This window comes from Typopeltis vanoorti, chromosome 23 (assembly GCF_054136105.1).
Source record: "Typopeltis vanoorti isolate ZY-2024b chromosome 23, IOZ_Tvanoo_1.0, whole genome shotgun sequence".
Classification (NCBI taxonomy): Eukaryota; Metazoa; Arthropoda; class Arachnida; order Uropygi; family Thelyphonidae; genus Typopeltis; species Typopeltis vanoorti.
In genome coordinates, this window is record NC_143571.1 from 74,005,644 (window position 1) to 74,026,840 (window position 21,197).

The 21,197-nt window shown below is 35.6% G+C and overlaps 1 protein-coding gene across 1 annotated transcript in view; it reads right to left on the reverse strand.

The window, feature by feature from the left end:
* Positions 1-21,197, reverse strand: part of LOC150093981 (protein capicua homolog) — a 315,184-nt gene that overhangs the window by 146,910 nt on the left and 147,077 nt on the right. Inside the window, exons 9-11 of the mRNA XM_090412927.1 lie at positions 10,841-10,967; positions 5,606-5,851; positions 5,341-5,477 (exon numbers count right to left, since the gene is read on the reverse strand). Of these exons, the coding sequence (XP_090269053.1) occupies positions 5,341-5,477; positions 5,606-5,851; positions 10,841-10,967 (510 nt within the window). The remainder of the gene's footprint in view (positions 1-5,340; positions 5,478-5,605; positions 5,852-10,840; positions 10,968-21,197) is intronic.

Below are 21,197 nucleotides of genomic sequence, written 5' to 3' on the forward strand. Positions count from 1 at the left end.
TTTTGGGATATTGTTGACGGTCGTGGTTACTGCCGCTTCAACATTTTCAATGGTGTTGTATCGCTTTCCTTTCATCAGCAAATGAAGTCGGGGGGAAGAGAAAGAAGTCACAGGGTGCTAAATCAGGTGAATACGGTGAGTGATCTAACACACAAACTTGGTTTTTACTCAAAAACTGTCTCACAATGTTGAAATGATGAGATGGTGCATTATCGAGCAAACGTGACAAGCTGCCTGCATCACGATATTCATGCTGTACGCGACAAATTCTTGCTATCAATCGCTTCAAAACTTTGAGATAAAACTCGCCATTGACCGTTGGCCAGGCAGAATGAATTCTTTGTGGATAACATCCTTGGAATTGTAGAAACAAATCAGCATTGTCTTTAGTTTTGACTTCTCCAAGCGACTTTTTTTCGGATGCCCCTCTTCTGGTGGTCTCCACTCAGTACTCTGGCACTTTGTTTTGAGCTCATACTCAAAACACCACATTTCATCACCAGTAACGACCGTTTCAAGGAAGTTTGAGTCCTTATGAGCAGTTTTAATGAAGTCCTTGCAGTGTTCAATTCGATACATTTTTTGGTCGTTGGTCAACTTGTGGGGAACAAATTGCGAATTCAATTTACGAAGGCACAAACTCTCGGTCAAAATGTTGTGCACAGTTGATTTTGGAATCCCCAATTCATCTTCAATCAACCTCACAGACAATTTTGGGTTTTCTTTGATGAAATCACGCACTTTTTGGATGTTAACTTCGCTCAGTCCAGTTTTCGGACGGCCTGGCATTTTGTCATCCTCAAGCGTCTCACTGCCACTTTTAAATCGCTTAAACCACTCGTAAACTTGAGTACAGGATAAGCATTCATCACCGTATGCTTTTTGAAGCATTTGATATGTTTCGGTAAAACTTTTACCAAGTTTAACACAAAAGTCAATCACAGCTCTCTGTTTGAAACACATTTTCCGACTGTTTGTCAAAACACACTGTCACTCTTGGCACTATAACTTGGCTCCTAATGAAACACACACTAATGAAGGTTGCCACTTTCGCCAACAAAAAGATACAAGGTGGAGCCACTAGTTTCTTCTATTTTCGAAAAGTTCAGTTTCTTTTTAGACATAGGGTGTATACTACTCATACTAGATGAGACCCACCCAACAAATGTTTTATGCATACATATGCTGAATTTTCTACAGAACTCATACTGAGGCAGTGCTTATAAATGAAAAATGGGCAGGAAGATAGTGTGATATTAAATCAAGGTTACAGTCTGTACACTATCTAACTTATAATGCATAACATTATTAAGCAAAGTGCAGTAAACCAGGTATTTAAATAGGAGACATTAATATTAGTTCTTTATGCTGATGATGTTACTCCTCTTAAATAAATATGCTTTGTATCCTCAAGAGACTATTAGCAGAAATAAATACGAGGGTGGTCTGAAACATTCTCGGCATAACAATGCAAAAACGAGTTTATAATTTCAAAATTATTTTTATTTTTCAACATAATCTCCCTTAAAACTAATACATTTATTCCAGCAATGCACCAACGCCATTATCCCATCCCTGTAGTGGTTCTCAGTAAGATCTGCAAAATACCCTCTATAGCTGCAATCACCTCTTGATTTGAAGAAAAATTCTGACCAGTGAGGAAGAGGTTTAGGTTTGGAAAGAGATAGAAGTCAGAGGGAGCCAAATCTGGAGAATAGGGTGGATGTTCCAACAATTCATAATGCACATCCCTTAATTTTACCATTGCCAACACACCCTTGTGGGCAGGTGCAATGTCCCAATGAAAGATGATTTTTTGATTCTGCAAACCGGGTCTTTTCTCACGAATTTTTTCATCTAGTCTGGTTAAAAGATCGGAATAATATTCCCTGGTTATTGTTTTACCATTTTCAAGATAATAAACAAAATGCCTTTAGCATCCCAAAACACTGATGCCATGACCTATCCTGATGATGGAAAGCTTTGTCTTCTGTTGTTAAATCTTGAATGAAGGAGAAATTTATTGTACTACATTTCATTCAGATTTAACAAGTATCAAAATTCTCAGAGAAATACTTGTATATTGGTAAGGGTGAAACTGATGGAAAAATAACGATAAAATCCATGATGTAAAAAAATTTTCTTATGTATTATAATATTAAGTGTCTTGGTGAATACAACAGAGGTTGAAAATGGTAAAAAAATGTTAGTATGCCAAAGTTTAGATCCAAGTTACAGAAGAGATAAGCGGATTAAAAGCATGTCCGGAGTCAGTCATGTACGCAAAGTCTAAAAGGTGCATGGGGGTTTCCCGTGGACATGCAAAGAGGAGCGACGGCACGGAGTGCAGAAGAATTAGGTGCCGGGTAAAAACAATGACGTAGTAGGGAGAATATCACAGCTGTGAATATATAGAGCTTGGCAACGCCAACTCGAGGCTTTTTTTCATCTTGTTCCTGTCGTTCCCAGAGAAGGAAGTTCGAGTGCAGTCGAGAAGGATGATGTCCGTAGGCAGCTATGTGGTCAGACAGAGATCCAGCATGAGCTTAGGCCTCGGCACAGTGGTATAATCAGCGTAGACCGAGATGATATGCAGAACCACGTGGACCGATCCCCATAGACCAACTTCGCCTACGTCGAAGAAAGTGAATCATGAATGTATTCGCTAGCCAGTCCTTTCTGGAAACAGTAAACCAGTGGAAGAAACAACGAGCCATAAGAATAGAACAGATGATCGAAAGCCAGAGTGATCCTAATGCCCCAGTAATGTAAGAACTTTTTAAATCCTTTGTATATACAGGAATGTTAGATTGTAACGAAGATAGGAACTGATAAGTTATTGGACTTTCAAAGTGTAATAGGACTTTAGCATCTGATCCACATATAGAATGTTATAGTTCTGTATATGAGGACTTGCAAAGTGTTGTGATTGAATATATAGTTTTGCTATAGTTAGATAGTACCTGGGACCAAGATTTGGTAAATTGATTACCTAAGAATGTTAAGTAATTAGAGGGAATTCATAATGTGTTTAGTATTAGATATCATTTCATGTTGAGAAAGTTTAAAAATGCCCAGGTTATACCTGCATTACTGAATTAGTTTAGTTAAGTAATTATCAGTAATTATACCATATTTTTTTTTTATGAATAAATCCTTTCTTGTCAATCTAAAATTGAGATTGACAAGAAAGGATTGAGACACATGAGTTTTGGTGAAATTTGGGAATAGCAATTGTATGAATATTGAATATTGTGCCATTCTGAGTGTTTTCTCCCAGACGACGAGGCTTCTCTAGTCTAATAATTTTGGATGGCGCAGAGTTAACAAATAAATTTTTCCAAAATTAGAAATGGGGTTAATACCAGAATTATAACAAAGGGATTGGCCTAGCCTGAAGCAGGGTCTTTGTTAACAGTGTAGTGTGCCATCATTCAATGCGTTTATAGCGACCAGCAAATAGAGAAATACTAAGATTTGTATGCGTAAGGAATTAATGAGACTTAAGAGAAAATTAAGAGAAACAAATGAGTAAGGTAGACAGGTAAAGGTATATATCAAATTAACATAATTTTACATTGGCAAAGCCGGTAGAATATGGAGATTTAGTAAGATCTGACATAGGTAAATATAACAAAAATCAACCTAAATTTACACTGTCCACTGTTTTGACTGCTGTTTGGATTCTGGAGTAATGGTGAATCCAAGTCTCATCCATAGTAATAAATTGATGCATAAAATCAGTTTTATTCTTGTTAAAATGCTCCAAGCACTGTTCACAGATTTTCATGCGAGTGCATTTTTGATCTGCTGTGAGCAAGCACGGTCCATCTTGCGCAAAGCTTTTTCATTTGCAATTCTTCATGCAAAATATATCTTACACATTCTTTTGAAATGCCTATAGTCTCAGCAATTTCACGCACTTTGACTCACCGGTCATCCAATATATATCATGCACTTGATCAATGATTTTTGGTGTTGTTGTTACACTTTTTGGACATCCTTCACATGGATCATCTTCAAGGCTGGTACACCATGTTTAAACTCAGCAGCCGATTTCTTAATTGTTGAAAATGAAGGAGAAGAGTGCCTATAAACTTTGATGATCTTCAAATGAATTTCTTTTGGCATTAAATTTTCTTTTACAAAGAATTACCACACGATACTCAATGTTATCCATTTCCAGGGATACAGACAACATTTTTGCTTCAGACAGATGTATAAAACAAACTACTTGATAGAATGACTTGCAATTTCACATTGATGCTTATGATAGATGTACCAACTTAGGAAAAAAAAATCTTGCCGATAGTGTTGCCATCTATGGCCGAGGCCAAGAACTTTTCAGACTATCCTTGTAATTTCTGTGAAGAGTGGGATAAAAACTGAACACACCAATTGGCATTCTCAAAAGCAAGTAGGACAGGTTTTTATGTGCATCACATTTAGTGAAGACATAAAATTAAATATGAAAATAGATAAGAAAGGCTAGTGTGATTAAAGCTGAAAATTAAAGCCAATTTGGAAAACATATAGAAAACGAGAGAAAAATCAAGTAAAAAGACCAAACAGAAAAGTGTTCAAATCAAATTTTACATTCGAATTTGATGGATTAGAAATAAAATAACTGATTATAACAATGAAAAACCCATAGATATGAGAATTCTGAGGAAAATTGGCTTTACATGAAAAATGAAATTATCAGAAAAGAACGTGATATTAATGTTCAGTAATGTGTAAATAAAATTAATCTAAACATTATGGTCATTTTAGCAGAATGAAACATAAAAGATTATAAAAAAAATCAAGTATTTGAAGTGAAAATGGCAAGAAAAATATTCAGAGGAAGGCTAACATATAGGATAGTTGATGCAGTTAGGATTGCTTTAGGTGCTCGACCAGTACATATGATCAAATCAGAGATGACAAATGATAAACTAATTTAGGCAGAACTGATAGAAAACTAGGCACAAAATATTACTTGGCTTGCATAATATCTGGATATGCCTCGAGAGCAAGCATGTATCAGAAAATGAGAAGTTTTCATATTTCTCTTTACGATTACTCTGATGGTTTTAAAGAAAAGAAAACTTATATTAATAAAATCTATTTAGTAACCAACAGCACACCTGAAAACAATTTGTCCCCCCCCTCCCCTCCCCCCACATGGGAAAACCCTTTCCATTTTGAAGTGGCATTATAAAAGAAATGTATGACTACTGCAAATACAGCCGAGTTTCAAACAAATATTAACAATTCAAACAAACAGTAAGTTTAAAGAAAAATTGATGTAAATTGATGTAAATTGATGTAAATTGGTATAAGAAATAGTTTTCTTACCTTTAGGTGTTGGTACAGTAACATACTGTTGAACATATACTGCTCCCTGCATGGAAGGTGATAATTCAGATGCTTTGGTTACAAGTGATAAAGAATGTGTTGCTACAGTGACTGGAGATGATGGAGTAGACTGTAATCTTATAGGAAAGAAATATTAAATAACTATGTATACCAAAGACAATGGGAATTTGCATTAAAGAGTCTTCCTTTAATATGAATGTATTTTAAATATGATATAATTTTTATGGGTAAAGCATTTAAGTACCTGGAATTGGATGGAAGAATCAGTCTCTGAGTGTGGGATTGTGAATGTGGCGGTGGTGGTGGTGGTGTTGCAATAGCGATGGTGTGAGTTCCCTGATTAACTCCAGTCAGATGTAAGGCTGTGTCTGCCCCACTTACAGAAGGAGTGATAGTGACTACCTGTGGTGATGTTACTGGAATTGCTGCTCCTTGTTTGTTGACAATAACTCCTTGAACTGTTGGACTAGGATTTTTAGGATTAGATGAACTGTTTAATGAGGAAAATAATAAAAAAAAGAGACAAAGTAAAGAAATTTATGACAAGGCAGCTATAATGTAAATTAATGATCATAACCATAATTAGCAATAATGTCAAACTGTTTATAAAAATAATGTGAAAAACTTCTTAGGGATGATACAGTAAAAATTCTAAGGAGTAATTATTATTTTATTATTATTATTACCATCATCAGACATCCATGGAGTCAAGAGACTTGTCGCAGGAAGTCCCACTCTCACATGCATTCACTGTCTCTGAAGTCACACTTTCAGACAATGCATTCCAAAGATCCGCCACCTCCATGCAAAAAACCTAGTCCTCACTCCCCAGCTTCCATGGATGAACTTTTGTTCTCCCACTGTCTCCAGCCATTTTATAAAAAATCTCATCCACATTAATCTGGTAATTACCACTTACCAACTTATATGTCTCAATAGTGTGACTAGTGACCTCCCTTTAGCAAATCTGTGCTATCCATCAAAGATAATACCACTGTTGTCAATCCAATTCTAGATCCTGGTTCTTACCAGCCTCTCCAACACTTTAACCACTACACCTGACACGCAGATTGGCCTACAATTTGATGAATGAGTTCTGTCACCTACCTTATGATGTAGTACAATCTTGCCTTCCTTCCACTCCTTTGGAACTTGAGCCAATGTTAGATTCACATTAAATAAAAACGTCACGGCAGAAGTCAATTCTCTCCCACATTCCTTCAAAATACATAGTAATATATCATCAAGTCTCACAGCCTCATTAATATCAATTTTGCTTAATTCCTCATATACCTCTTGCTCACTCACAGTCAATCTCTCCTCCTCATCATCCACTGCTCTCAAAATCTCTTCTGATGTCGCATTCATAAGGATGAAAGACCTTTATGAACTGCTCATTAAATATCACAACTATATCCTCTGCAACAATTGTCCTTATACCATTTTCTCCAATAAATGCCATACTACAATAATCCTTTTTTTAATCACTGTATTATAACATTAGATGTGACTTCTCCATGCTTTCCTGGAGCAGTTTCTTTTTCTCCTTACTCATCCTGGAACCTTCTTCAAATCCAACTGCTTTCCCTACATCCCAGGTCATCCCCTTCCCTTTCTGTCTACACACACACACGCATTTACATCCTATTGGAGTATCAACCTTTCTCAAGCCGTGTTCCCCTGTCCACCTTGAATCTCCACATTTCTCTGTTTGTCTTGCACACTTGTTCTCTCATTCTCTACATTCAAGCTATCCACTTCTTCATTCATAAGCACCATTTCAATCTCTACTTCCTTACTCTCCTGCTCTTTCACATCGCTTCTTACTTGCTCAGATTCATTCTCTGCACTCATTACTCTCTCCAAATAACTCATGGGATGGATTTGAAGGAAGAATTTAACTATATAAGAGTGATGGACCTGCATTTCAAAACCATTCAAATGCAGGTCCATCACTCTCATATAGTTAAATTCTTCCTTCAAATCCATCCCACACATTAACAAACTGTACTCCTTTCTCTTCACACATTTTCACTAACATATCATTCATAATCTTTGCTTTCTGTCTCATCTCATCACTGTCATACCTGGGCAACACACCGATATCCAATCTTACATTCTCTTCGTTCCCAGTCAAATCATTTGTCCCTACTAACGCTTCTAACTCCTTTGCTTGCTTACTCCATGTATCCAATGCTGCAATCACTTTATTAATTTTACCTCCTGGAAAACAAACCTTGTCCTTCTTCTCATTTACCACACCTGTAATAATTGAATTGAATCCCCATACAATTCCCCCTTGTGGGTCTTTCATTACCTCTTTCAAACAGACATCATTCGCTTTCATCTTCTTCATTCTTCCATACATGCCTACAATTCTCTTCATTTCACTCGATATCCACCTCATCTTCACCAACTCAGATTTCAAATCTTGTGTAATTTTTTTGTTACCATTCACACTCACTATTTTATTGTTAGTTACACAGGCTTGTTCACTGTCAACCCTGCTCACCACCTTACCGTTAACTGCGCTCTGTTTTTCAATGTCATTATCACCAACTTTATTGCCAATTGAACTCTTTTCCTCACTATTACGTACACACACTTTCTGAACATTCGTACAATTTTCTTCAATGCCATTTCAGTTATAACACCATGTTCCCTACTCATATTTAAGCTATTTAAATTCACATTTAAAGAAGCCTTGTAATCCATCAGAATATTGCACTTCGTACATACTCACACTTGCTCTTTTCTCTTATTTAGCGCCTCTCTACATAATTATCTTTGATATCTTTCCATGCATGCACACATACCACATTCACAGCACCATATCAATTTTGAAAAACCATGCCATTTACTTTACTTGTCTTCCACATCAACCTATACACCGATTTGCCTTTTTATATCAGCGTACCAACAAGAACAATGAATTTATATTAATACTGCCTAAGAAATTTGTTCAACACGTAAACATCTCACAGTAACGTTCAATCTACAAATCAGACAATATCAACACCATTAAATATAAAATTCACTTATCTTGTTGCAGCCCACATGATGACTGATGTTTAATACACACATCACCTAATAATAGGTGTAATAAGTGCAAGGTGTTGCATTTTGGAGTGCAGAAATATACTGTGTACTATATTGAATGTGCTTTACTGCAGGAAGTGGATGACACTTGAGATTTGGGAGTGATAGTTGACAGTAGACTAAACTTTAGAGGGTATATTGCATGTGTTTTCAAAGACTGCAATTGTAGTGCTGCTATGATAAGAAGTACTCTAACATATAGGGATAAAGAGATGGCTGTGCTATTGTAAAAAGCACTGGTCAGACCACAATTGGACTACTGTGTTCAGATTTGGTCACCTGATTTTTGATGTGATGTGGAAACATTGGAGAGGACCCAGAGACAAGTGACTAAGATAATATCGGGACTCTAGAATGCTGTCTATGGAGAGAGGTTGAAGAAATGTAGCAGAGTTCGTGAATAGGAGGAAAAAATGTGATATGATAGAGATATTTAAGTTAGTGAGGGAACTTTATCAGATTAATCCAGAAAGGATAATTAAAAAAAAAGTGGATGAGAGGGGGGGGGGAAGAACCAGAGGACATTCCTAGAAGTTATGTAAGAATGTGGTGAAGAAGGGTGTGAGGAGACTTTTTACATGGAGAATTGTTAGTGAAGGGAATGCATTACCAGACTGTGTTGCTAATGTAATGAGTGTTAAAGATTTTAAGATTCTGTAGGATAAATATGTTGTTAGTTGAATGAAACTCCATGAGTCTACCAACTCCATGAATGGTGTAATAATAATAACAAACTTGTTTGCAGTTACAAAAATATTAGGTGAAGCTGCAGAGACCATAAAAATTTCAGGAGCAAGTTTGAAAAGTAAAAGAAGCTGCTGAAGCACTTGGCTAATTCATGAGAATTGAATGTCAATTTTCACAAAAAAAAATGAATTGTGGACAAGAAAGTTTTTTTTGACTTTTTTTTCCTTTGAAGGAATACATCATTTTTAAACTTAAATTGTACATATTTGGTCTGATGTATTACAATAAATAACTTTTATTATTAAAAAGACCAGAAGATAAATGATAAAATATACAAAGAGCCAACAAGTTTCACTAGCCACTGTCTAGCATTTTCAAGGCTGAACTGGTGTGAAAACAAATACATTGAGTTACATTTCAAAAAACATACACTTTAGTTAGTAACTGTTAGGCTGTTACATTTGATCATTTGAATGATATTATTTAGTTAGTAACTGTTAGGCTGTTACATTTGATCATTCTCTAATATAGAATGATCAAATGTAACGGCCTAACAGTTACTAAAGTGTATGTGTTTTGAAATGTAACTCAATGCATTTGTTTTCACACCAGTTCAGCCTTGAAAATGCTAGACAGTGGCTAGTGAAACTTGTTGGCTCTTTGTATATTTTATCATTTATCTTCTGGTCTTTTTAATAATAAAAGTTATTTATTGGAATACGTCATTTTTTAGCCATAAACTTCTTTGACCAGAAATCAAACCCTGCATTACTTGGAACCCCTGACAACCATTTCTAGAATATAGATGCCTTTGATTACTTCTTTGGCATTAAAACATTTAGTAAGCATGATATAAAATTATATATATATATTTTTTTTTTAATGTAATAAAGCTAATGAAATAAACATTTACAAATTTTCATACTTTCAAATGTATAAATACACAAAATTCCTAAGTATACAGAAAATCATTATTAATTCAACTCAATTGAGGAGTACATAATTAGCATATTATTCATAACTTATGAATTCATAACATAATTCCCTCAATTTCTCGATGGCTGTTTTGCATTTGTTCATACTCCAGTGTAGGCTGAGAACAAGGTTTTAGTTTTTGTCTCAGACCAATATGATTTTTTTTATAGACCGTCTTTGAAAATTTAGCCAAAATTTATGCCATTTTCCACAGAAAGGAAAATCTTAACTTATATAAATAGATATCATATCATTTTTACCATATCAAAAAGTTTGTACCCAACCCTTTTCTAAGCATCAAATACATCCTCTAATTTCTCTCTCTCTCACACACACAAGTGAGAACTTCTATATTCATGATTTAAGACTAGAAATGAATTTCCTATTTTTAAGAAAGTGACCAAAGACAAATATACAAAGGAAAAGTCTGGTTGATGAAACAGTTGGCATACTTGCTCTAACAACATGTTGTGGATCTGAATCCCACTATGGACCCAGACATTTGTGAATTTCATCAAGAAGTGTGAGACCACTGCTCCTTGAGGTACCTGAAATGGCTTGAAAAAGTTCCATGTTTGATCCCTAAAGAAGAGTTTATAAATTATATAAAAATTCCTTAGCTCACTCACAGTACTAGGTTTACAGTCTTTCTTTGGTAGAAGTGTCACACACACAAAAAAGAAATTTTTGCACTGCAATCATTTGTAATTAAACCTACCCAATATGCCCACTGTTGATCATCTTTACTGTGCTACCAGTTACCACAGAAGTCACACTACTAGCTTGATTCGTTGGAGTTCCGAGTTGTATACTACCTTGTGTTGGTACTGCCATCTGAAGAACACCTGTAACAAATATAAAAGATAACCATAGTATGAAGATTTTGTAACAATAACTGGAATTTAATGTCATTTAACATACCAAGGTGGTTCTCATGAGAGACCAGACAGAAACCCAGAAAGCAAAAAACTCTCAATACCATAGAATTCTACGTTGGAAAGTTACAAATTCATCATAAGCAAACTCTTGGCAGATGCATAAAAGTCATTAAAATACAGAGCCAAAAACCTTTCATTTCACATAATTAAGATAGCAAAAATGCAGGACATTAGAGCTCCAACTACATTTTCAAAACTTTCTTAAGTTTCTTTTCATATTTGGCTATAAAAATATGGCTGGATCCATAATATTCTCCATTTTAAAAACTTAATTATGCCAACTTAAAGCCTTTTCATTCTATATTTTAGTGATTTGTTAAGGTACCTACCAAGAGTTCACTTATGATGAATTTAACTTTCTAACATACGATTGCCAGGGTTATTAGGGGAGTTTTGCTCTTTTGCTCTCTGGATTTCTGCCTGGTTCTAATAAGAAGCAATCAGCTCAAAACAGCTCTTGGGCCAGTGAAAAGATGAACATATGGACTCTTGGGTAGAGCTTGTGGCTTAAGTAATTCTCGTGGAAAGGCTTAGATGTTGGTTATGCATTTTTTACTAAGTAATTTAAGGAAATTACAACGTCACTAGGATATACATTAAAACAAATTTTAATATACTTCAATATTTCGGCAACATCACGTTGCCATTTTCAAGAAACTTAAGAACAAGACACGTGCACGCAGGCACAACAAACAGTAAATGAGGAAGAAGCAGGAAGCTATTATTTCTCCTAAAGTCCTGATGGTGTCCCCTAGCAGGCAATGTTGGTATTCTTGGGTGACTGGACTGAAGGTCTTCTGATGTAGGTTTCCCAAATTTGAGGCAGTCTCATGCAGCCAAATTTGTTGAGGTTCGGATTGTTTCTTAGAGCTGAAGCTGATTCCATGAAAAGCCTTTGTATTTGTTTGTATTTACTACGGTGTATTATCTTGGCTTTCTTCCACCGTATTCTATGGCAGGTATCCAGTGCATGGTCAGCAAGATCAGAGTGGCTATATTGGTGAAACTGGATGTAGTCCTTGTGTTCTGAAATTCTGATATTGGCTGTCCTGCCTGTTTGGCCAAAGTAGGACAGCTTACAGCTGCAAGGGACCTAGTATACACCAGGTAGGTCTGGAGGGGGGGGGGAGAGTTTGGTCTTTAGTAGAGCGGATAAGGGATGCCAATTTTTTATATGGTCTATAACAAAAAGTTAAGTCATGTTTTTTTAGTATTTTTGAAATTTTTTCCGAGGTGCCTCGGATATAGGGTATGGTGATGGAATTAGAATAATCCTTGTTGTGTGTGTGTGTGTGTGTGTGGGGGGGTTTACTGGTTTCAATATTTTTTGGATTTTTTGGGGGGGAGGGGGGAGTAGTCATTGGCTGAGAAAGTGTTAAGAATGTGGTTAGAGCATTGTCATTTGAACAGATAAGTTTAGCCCTGTTGTGTAGTGTCTTAATGACTCCATATTGTTGTGAGGAGGGGTGGTGGGATTATTGGTGAATATATCTGCCTGTATGGGTGGGTTTTCTATGAAGTTCTTGAAGAGAAAGCCTTAAACTCTGCCTCACAAAAACCAACCATTTGGCTTAGCTATGTTGATGATGTGTGTTCGCTATTTGGCCACATGGCTCCGATGCACAAATATAAACAACCAACACCCAAGAATCAAATTCATCCTGGAAGAAGAAAAAAACAACTGCCTTCCTTTCTTAGACACCCTAGTCACCCGCCAGCCTGATGGAACCTTGGTTTTCTCAGTCTATAGAAAACCCACCCATACAGGCAGATATATTCACCAACAATCCCACCACCCCTCCTCACAACAATATGGAGTCATTAAGATACTACACAACAGGGATAAACTTATCTGTTCAAATGACAATGCCCTAACCACAGAATTAAACAACATTCTCAACACTTTCTCAGCCAATGGCTACCCCCCCCCCACCCAAAAAAAATCCAAAAAATATTGAAACCAGTAAACCACAATCCCCCCCCCCACACACACACAACAAGGATTAATCTAAATCCATCACCATACCCTATATCTGAGGCACCTCGGAAAAAATTACAAAAATCCTAAAAAAACATGACTTAAGTTCTTGTTACAGACCATATAAAAAATTGGCATTCCTTATCTGCTCTACTAAAGACCAAACTCTCCCCCCCCCCCTCCAGACCTACCTGGTGTATACTAGGTCCCTTGCAGCTGTAAGCTGTCCTACTTTGGCCAAACAGGCAGGACAGCCAATATCAGAATTTCAGAACACAAGGACTACATCCAGTTTCACCAATATAGCCACTCTGATCTTGCTGACCATGCACTGGATACCTGCCATAGAATACGGTGGAAGAAAGCCAAGATAATACACCGTAGTAAATACAAACAAATACAAAGGCTTTTCATGGAATCAGCTTCAGCTCTAAGAAACAATCCAAACCTCAACAAATTTAGCTGCATGAGACTGCCTCAAATTTGGGAAACCTACATCAGAAGACCTCTCCAATCGCCCAAGAATACCAACACTGCCTGCTAGGGGGCACCATCAGGACTTTAGGAGAAATAATAGCTTCCTGCTTCTTCCTCATTTACTGTTTGTTGTGCCTGCGTGCACGTGTCTTGTTCTTAAGTTTCTTGAAAATGGCAACGTGACGCTGCCGAAATATTGAAGTATATTAAAATTTATTTTAATGTATATCCTAGTGATGTTGTAATTTCCTTAAATTACTTATAAAAAATGTGTCTTAAGTAGTGCATGTTAAGGCAACTCCAATGCTAAAGGTTATATTCTCATAGTTCTCTGGTACATTTTTGAAAGTTTCTTTTTATACAGCCATAAAATATGGCTGGTTCCATAATATCCTCCATTTTAATATCTTAATTATACCAAATCAAAGCCTTTCAAGCTCTATAGAATTTCATAACTAGTAGTTTTTTCAATGTAACAGAAATTATTAAATGAAAGGAAAAATTAATTTAGGAATGAATTAATGAAACATCAGATAACAGAATTTGGAATGACTTGCATTGTTGTGACATGTTGTTATCAGCTATCAAATCTCTTTCATTGGGCATATTCATTATTAACAACTGATTGTTAGAATAATGCTGAAAGATCTAATAGGATTTATAGCATGCAGAATTAAGATTCGTATTGAGAATTCCATGTAAGCAGACAAATGTTTCTTTGAAATGAGTAACTAAGATATTTTCTTCTAAACAGGTCATTGTGGCCATAAATGGGTAGACAGAATGGTTGGTAGATGTGACCTGCAGTTAGATCCTTTTCTTCTCTTAAATATTTTTTTTTCTCTCGTGGATTTTATAACTTTGGCTAGTTTAAATTACACAAGGTTTACTGTAGGTCAATTATATAAACAGTGAGTATTTCTAAAAAGATTGGCTTATTTCAGGAATTGTAGAAAGCTCCATAATTTTTGGATTGATTTGAAGCTTTAACATATAGTTCTTTCAAAAGAGAGAAGTAATGCAAGTGAAATTACCACTGGGTATAGCACAGAGATGATCAGTGTACCTAATAACCAGCATTATAATCCAGTCATTTTTCTGTATGAAGAGTTTTTTTAGAGAAGTTAATTACAGGAGGTCAAATCCTTCTCTCTTTCTGCCATCTCTCAAGAGCTATGACACTGTTTTTTATAGTATTAATAATGCCAAATAAGATTTTGTTTAATCATAATGAGCATTATAGAAGCATCTAGATATATTTTGCATACTTATTATTCCTTAATGCCAGTGGTTCATGGAGGTGAAAAAATATTTTCAGCAGCAGGTCTAAACTGCCTCAGCATTGACAGAGGCACCTTCTGCAAGAAGTTAGCCAACAATCAGAATACATTATTATCATCATATGGCTGGGCTGCATTGTGTGTTGATCAGCCACTGTGTGGTTTGGCACTGTCTTATTCAACAAGCACTCACCTTCAAGTGACCAGTGCCAGGTAATGTTTCAGTACAACAATACACAATTGCTCAAGATAGATCTTATTTCACCCCCCCCCAATATTGCAAGTATTGTCAACTTTCACTGTATCAACAATGTTTCCTTCAAACCCTTGGATCATCTCCCATTCAGTTATAACATCCTACCCCCTCAGATTCTTATGCTATGGCATTGCTTCAGAATGCTTTCTAAGGTTATCATAATCATCTGCTCTGTAGCATTATGCATTAAACACACACACTCCTCAAATGAAAATTCAATGTTTGGAAACCTTCCAATTCAAGACAATATGATCACTCTTTCCAATTAGAGACAATATGGCTGCCTAGTTATGGACAGATCTTCTGATCAATGCCAAGTCTCACTAATGCCTATAACTTCTGATGAGACTGAACCAACCAATGCCAAAATCTTCCTCTTATTTCTAATACTTCTAGTATTAGTATATATAAACTGTAGCACCCTCTTAGGATCACAACTCCTTTACATTTTGTACTCACTAAACCATTAGATTTTGACACATGAAAGACTAGATTACAAGATTCCGTATTTTTTTAGATCATTCTCGCACTTGTTTGTCTCATGGATACCAGCACGCACACCCTAACAGCTTTAGTTTTCCTTATTTTCTCCTAACTCTTGAAAAAACATAAGTCCTGTCCATCAATTTGGTCCACCAGTTTACAACCTGTACACCATTCCTTCTGCATAACTTATGAACAGATTCATTAGCAATCATTGCCCTCCTCCCCAGCTTATTTCTATCATAGTGTGGCAACACAGACTTACAATTGTTACTCTCTCACACCCTTCTTTTCTTTTTTTTTTTTTGCTTCTTCGAATAACTCTTTCATATCTTCTCTCATACAATATTTTTTATGGGTTCGAAGCTACACTGTGAATGGCTGGGGTATTTAGCAGTCGTGCAAAATTGGTGATTTTTTTAATCTGTTTTCTTGTGTTTTTTCCCTATAGAAAATTAGTGTTTTATAATATAAAAGAAAACAGAACAGAAGAACAGCAACGTTGAGAAAAGGAAGGCTTGCCCCCAATAAATTTAATATAATAAATTTAGTTTAATCTTTATCCAAGTGTGAGCAAACAAAGTTTGCGCCTGAAAGTATCTTCAGGACTGGGGTGAGGTGGTACAACACCAGGGCAACTCCTTGCAAAGGTGGAGCAAGCTACCAACACTCCTAACTCAGTATCTCCCGTAATGCAAAACACATCTCCTTGCGGATATGTCTAATGTTATGCATTAGACATAAAAATATGCATTAGAGCAAACAAAGATTGCGCCTGAAAGTATCTTCAGGACTGGGGTGAGGTGGTACAACATCAGGGAAGTACAACACCAGGGTGACTCCTTTGCAAGGAGTTGCTCTGGTGTTGTACCACCTCACCCCAGTCCTGAAGATACTTTCAGGTGCAAACTTTGTTTGCTCACACTTAGATAAAGGATTAAACTAAATTTATTATATTCTAACCAAGTGAAAAATAAACTTTCAACATCTTTCTCTAAATCCAGAGTAATTTATTAAAACGGTGGCACACCATTTCGCAACTATAGGTAGAGATGACCTTGCTAATGCTTCTGGCTGGTATCTCTACTTGGGCCTGGCTCCCACTGAAGAGACCTCAATAAAGGTCGAAACTAATCTGGGTAGTGGCCCTTCCCTTAATGCATAACATTAGACATATCTGCAAGGAGATGTGTTTTGCATTATGGGAGATACTGAGTTAGGAGTGTTGGTATCTTGCTCCACCTTTGCAAAGGAGTTGCCCTGGTGTTGTACCACCTCACCCCAGTCCTGAAGATACTTTCAGGCGCAAACTTTGTTTGCTCACACTTGGATAAAGGATTAAACTAAATTTATTATATTCTAACCAAGTGAAAAATAAACTTTCAAAATGCCCCCAATAAAGAGGATATTGAAAATGATTTAACCTCCAAAATCATAAAATTAAAGCAAATTAATAGACAGATGATGTGGGAATTACAGAAAGTCAAGTGGCATTTAAAAGAACATAAGGAGAATAAGAAAGTTAAGCAGAAAAATAAAAAGCAACAATGCACAGAATCAGGCAAGTTAGTGTGTTCGTCCATAATATGACAAGTTGCAAGGACAAGGAACCTCGTAAACATCTGGAACAGAGGGGGGGGGGGGGGGAGTGGATCTTGAGAGAGAGAGAGAGAGAGTGGATAAGGGCAGTCTGTTTCAAATGAGGTTTGAAAGCAGTGCAGAGATTATATTTCTTTAAAGTTCTGACCATTTTTATAAGGTGCCCAAGATATAAGGAATAGTAATAGCATTATTATAATGTGCATGTTGAAGGGAAGAACAACTATTTTGTTAATCTTTTTAGAATTGTAGACACTAAATAGGAAGGTATGGCAATAAAGGAGAATACAGCTGTGAGGGAAGTCTGGTTGAAACAAAGGCTCTGCTGAGCTTCACTCCTTTTCCTTTCTGTTCCAGGCAGTTACAAGGTTCCTTGTTCTTGCAACTTGTTATGGACAAACATTTGCCAAGATACACCTTGGAAAACACAAGAAATACATCTGCCTTCACAACTATGTTTAGTCAGATCTAGCTGATCATGTCTTGGATACCCTGCATAAAATCAAATTTAAAAAGAAACTATTGTACTTCATCATAGCAAACACAAACCTGAGACTTTTTTTTTTCAAAAATCAGCTGCATATTTAAAAAAAAAAAAAAAAAATGCCTAATCTAGATAAATAAGGTTGTGTTAAACTTTCCAAGATTTGGTAAATAATCATTATTGGATCTACCTAACAATCAAAGCTAGCTGCCAGCTAGTCCTGTGAGAGGGTGCCTTTCACAGGACTTCATGCTTCTAGTCTAACTTCTTTCACTTATTATGTGTTTTTTATACTATATTCCAAAATATGTCTCTATAATAAATAAATATTGAAACAATTAATTTTGTTTATTTCTTTGTGCTGTATTCATCCCATGAAACCTATTATGAGAATAAACTAGCATCTTAACCTTAGTACTTCTCACCATATAGCACTCAGAAGGCATTTGGGAAGTATTAAATGAATTTGGAAGATAAATATAATCAAAATTTGCATCACTGACATTCAAAGTACTGCTAATGGAATTAGGTTTGAACCTTTTTTGATTAAGGCAACATTGGCAGAAGAAGATACCTGTTACCCATTGTAATTTAATTTAGCTTTAGAAAAATTATAAAAGATAATATATAGAACAGTAACATTAGGATATGAAGGTGATATCTGTCTCTGCCTCATTGGAGAAATTGCTAAAAAAATTAGAACAACATTCAGAAAACTCAAAAGTTCTGCTGAAAAACGAGAATTACAAGTCAACCAAGATAAAATATAAAACTGAATATTTGAAAGTATGTAGAAACAGCAACCAAGAGGACAATGCCCAGTTCCCCACTGATAACTGGAAATTTAAAAATGCCACTTCCTTCAAATATCTTGAAACACTGATTACTTAAGATAAAATTAGTACAGAAATACAAGCTAGAATATTATTACATGCCTCCAATACATCTTATGATTCACTACATCATTTATTATCTTCCAAAATTCTCTTAAGTAGAATTAAAATAGAAATATGCAAGACTATCATTAGACCTGATGCTTTATAAAGAGTAGAAATTTGGAGCATAAAGGCCAAGATGCAAAAGCATCTTGAAAATTACAGACTTTTGAAAATAAAATATTCAGGAAAGTCTTTGGACCTGTGAGAGATAACACAATAGGTGAATTGAGAAAAAAAAGACATACTCATGAAATATACAAGCACTATAGATCCCCAAGCTCTATAGATGAAGCTTGCAGAATGAGATGGCTTGGACATGAAGAAAGAATGGCCTTGAAAATGGCCTGATGGAAAGAGACTGTGAGGAAGACCACAGCAATGTTGTGAGGATAACATTTAAAAGATTTACTGAGATAGGAATCTTGGACTGGACTTGAAGAGCTCAAGACAGAAAAGAGTAAATTGGTACTTGCAGCAAAGAATCTTAGAGGTTCAATTCACTAAAGAAGAAGAAGGTATTCTATATAAATATAGAATATATATCCAATATATATTTCATATTTAGTCCTAAATCAAGAACCTATAGAACAAGTAAAACATTTCAGCTATTTTAGGCACAAGTTTTACTGAAGTCAAATGAATAAATTTATATGGAATAAGAAAGAGATTAGTCAAAACACTAAACTAGTTGTATACAAAATAGTGTTCAAACCATTTTGAAGCTATATTTATAAATCAACTCTGGGAGTCAATTTATAAATAAAGCACTTGATCAAAGATTAGACACCACAGATATGAAAGCTCTGAAAACAATTAGGGAATGAACAGATGTCACCAGTGGCAGAATCATATTAAAAAATGATGTTAGGAAGGAACCTGGCTTTGTTAGCATTCAGAAATGTGTGAGCAGAGCTAATCTCAGGTGGTATGGTTACACTTAAACAGAATGGGTGAGAAAAGGTTAGCAAAACAAGTTAGAATACAGCTGCAAAGGAAGTCTGGTTGAAACAGAGATTAAAGACTCTGCTAAGCTTCGCTCCTTTCCCTTTCTGTTCCAGGTTTCATTTTATAAATTATGGATTTTACAACCGTGTTATAAATAACTTTATTATCTTGACGTTTCGATCTTCATATCAAGATCATCATCTGGAGCATACACAATTATACTATACAAGCTGCGTTACATTACAAACTGTAATCTAGAGAAACAAAGATTTGATCACATGTTATTCTACTGGCATGACCTCTAGTGAAAAAAAAAAAAAAAAATTACATCAAGCTAGAATTTGAATAAACATTCTTTCTTAAATAATAGATTTAGTTTAATCCTTTATCCCAGTGAGAGCAAACAAAGTTTGCGCCTGAAAATATCTTCAGGACTAAATATAGTGTTGTACTATCTTATCCAGTAAGTAGTGCAACACCAAGGCAACTCGTGGCAAAGGTGGAGCAAGCTACCAGGCACTTCTTGTTTGCTCTCACTGGGATAAAGGATTAAACTAAATCTATTATAGTCTAACCTAGTGATAAATAAATTTTCAACATTCTTTCTTAAAGATAGTTTTCTTACAGTAATAGTGATGTCCTATTTTTAGTATTATAATTGTTATTTTTAGTTTTAAAAAAATTATTTATAAATTACAATATGAATAAACATTCTTTCTTACAGATTTCTTCCTTAACAGTGATATCCTATTTTTAGTATTACAATTGTTATTTTTGATTTAGGATCCTGGATTTTCTACAGTCCTGTTTATAGTTGTTCTTAGAGAGGAAGGATTTGTGGGACGAATATATGCCTTCCATATGTATGGGATTTTTAGACCACCATTATTGTTCATATTGGGGTGGTTGATAATGATCTCACAGGCTTCCTTAAATTTGTGTTCATACATGTTTTGATGTGATGTAGACAACTAGTGCTTTTCCAGTCAATTCTATATAGTGTGTTCAAGGCATGATCCGAAAGGCCAGCTTCACCATAATTATTATATTTAATGTGTCGTTTATGTTCTTTTTGTCAGATGGGAATTGTTTTTTCCAGTATGTTATTACCGGAAATCAACACATACTGGCCAATATATACACATAAACTCCTACCACCACCCAACACAAAAACCAGGTGTCATCAATACTCTAAAAAACAGGGCTATGATGATTTGCTCCAGTGAACAGGCACTGAAAGATGAATTTAAAGTGATCAGCAATACTTTCCAAAAAAATGGGTACAGCCAAAACACTATTAACAAAATTCTCTACAAGACCTCAATAAAAACAAAGACAAACCTAATTACAATAAAGCTATAACCATTCCCTACATTAAAGGGACATCAGACAAAATAAACAGAGTACTACAAAAATATAACCTCAAAGCCACCTTTAAACCACCTGCAAAATTAAAAAGTTTACTCAACTCATCCAAAGACCCACTCCCTCTGCTGGACCACCATATCCATTGCACCTGTAACATACCATATATAGGAGAAACAGGATGCAGAATTCCCATCAGACAAAAAGAACATAAATGATATATTAAATATAATAATTATGGTGAAGCTGGCCTTTCTGATCATTCCCTGAACACACTATATAGAATTGATTGGAAAAGCACTAGTTGTCTACATCACATCAAAACATGTATG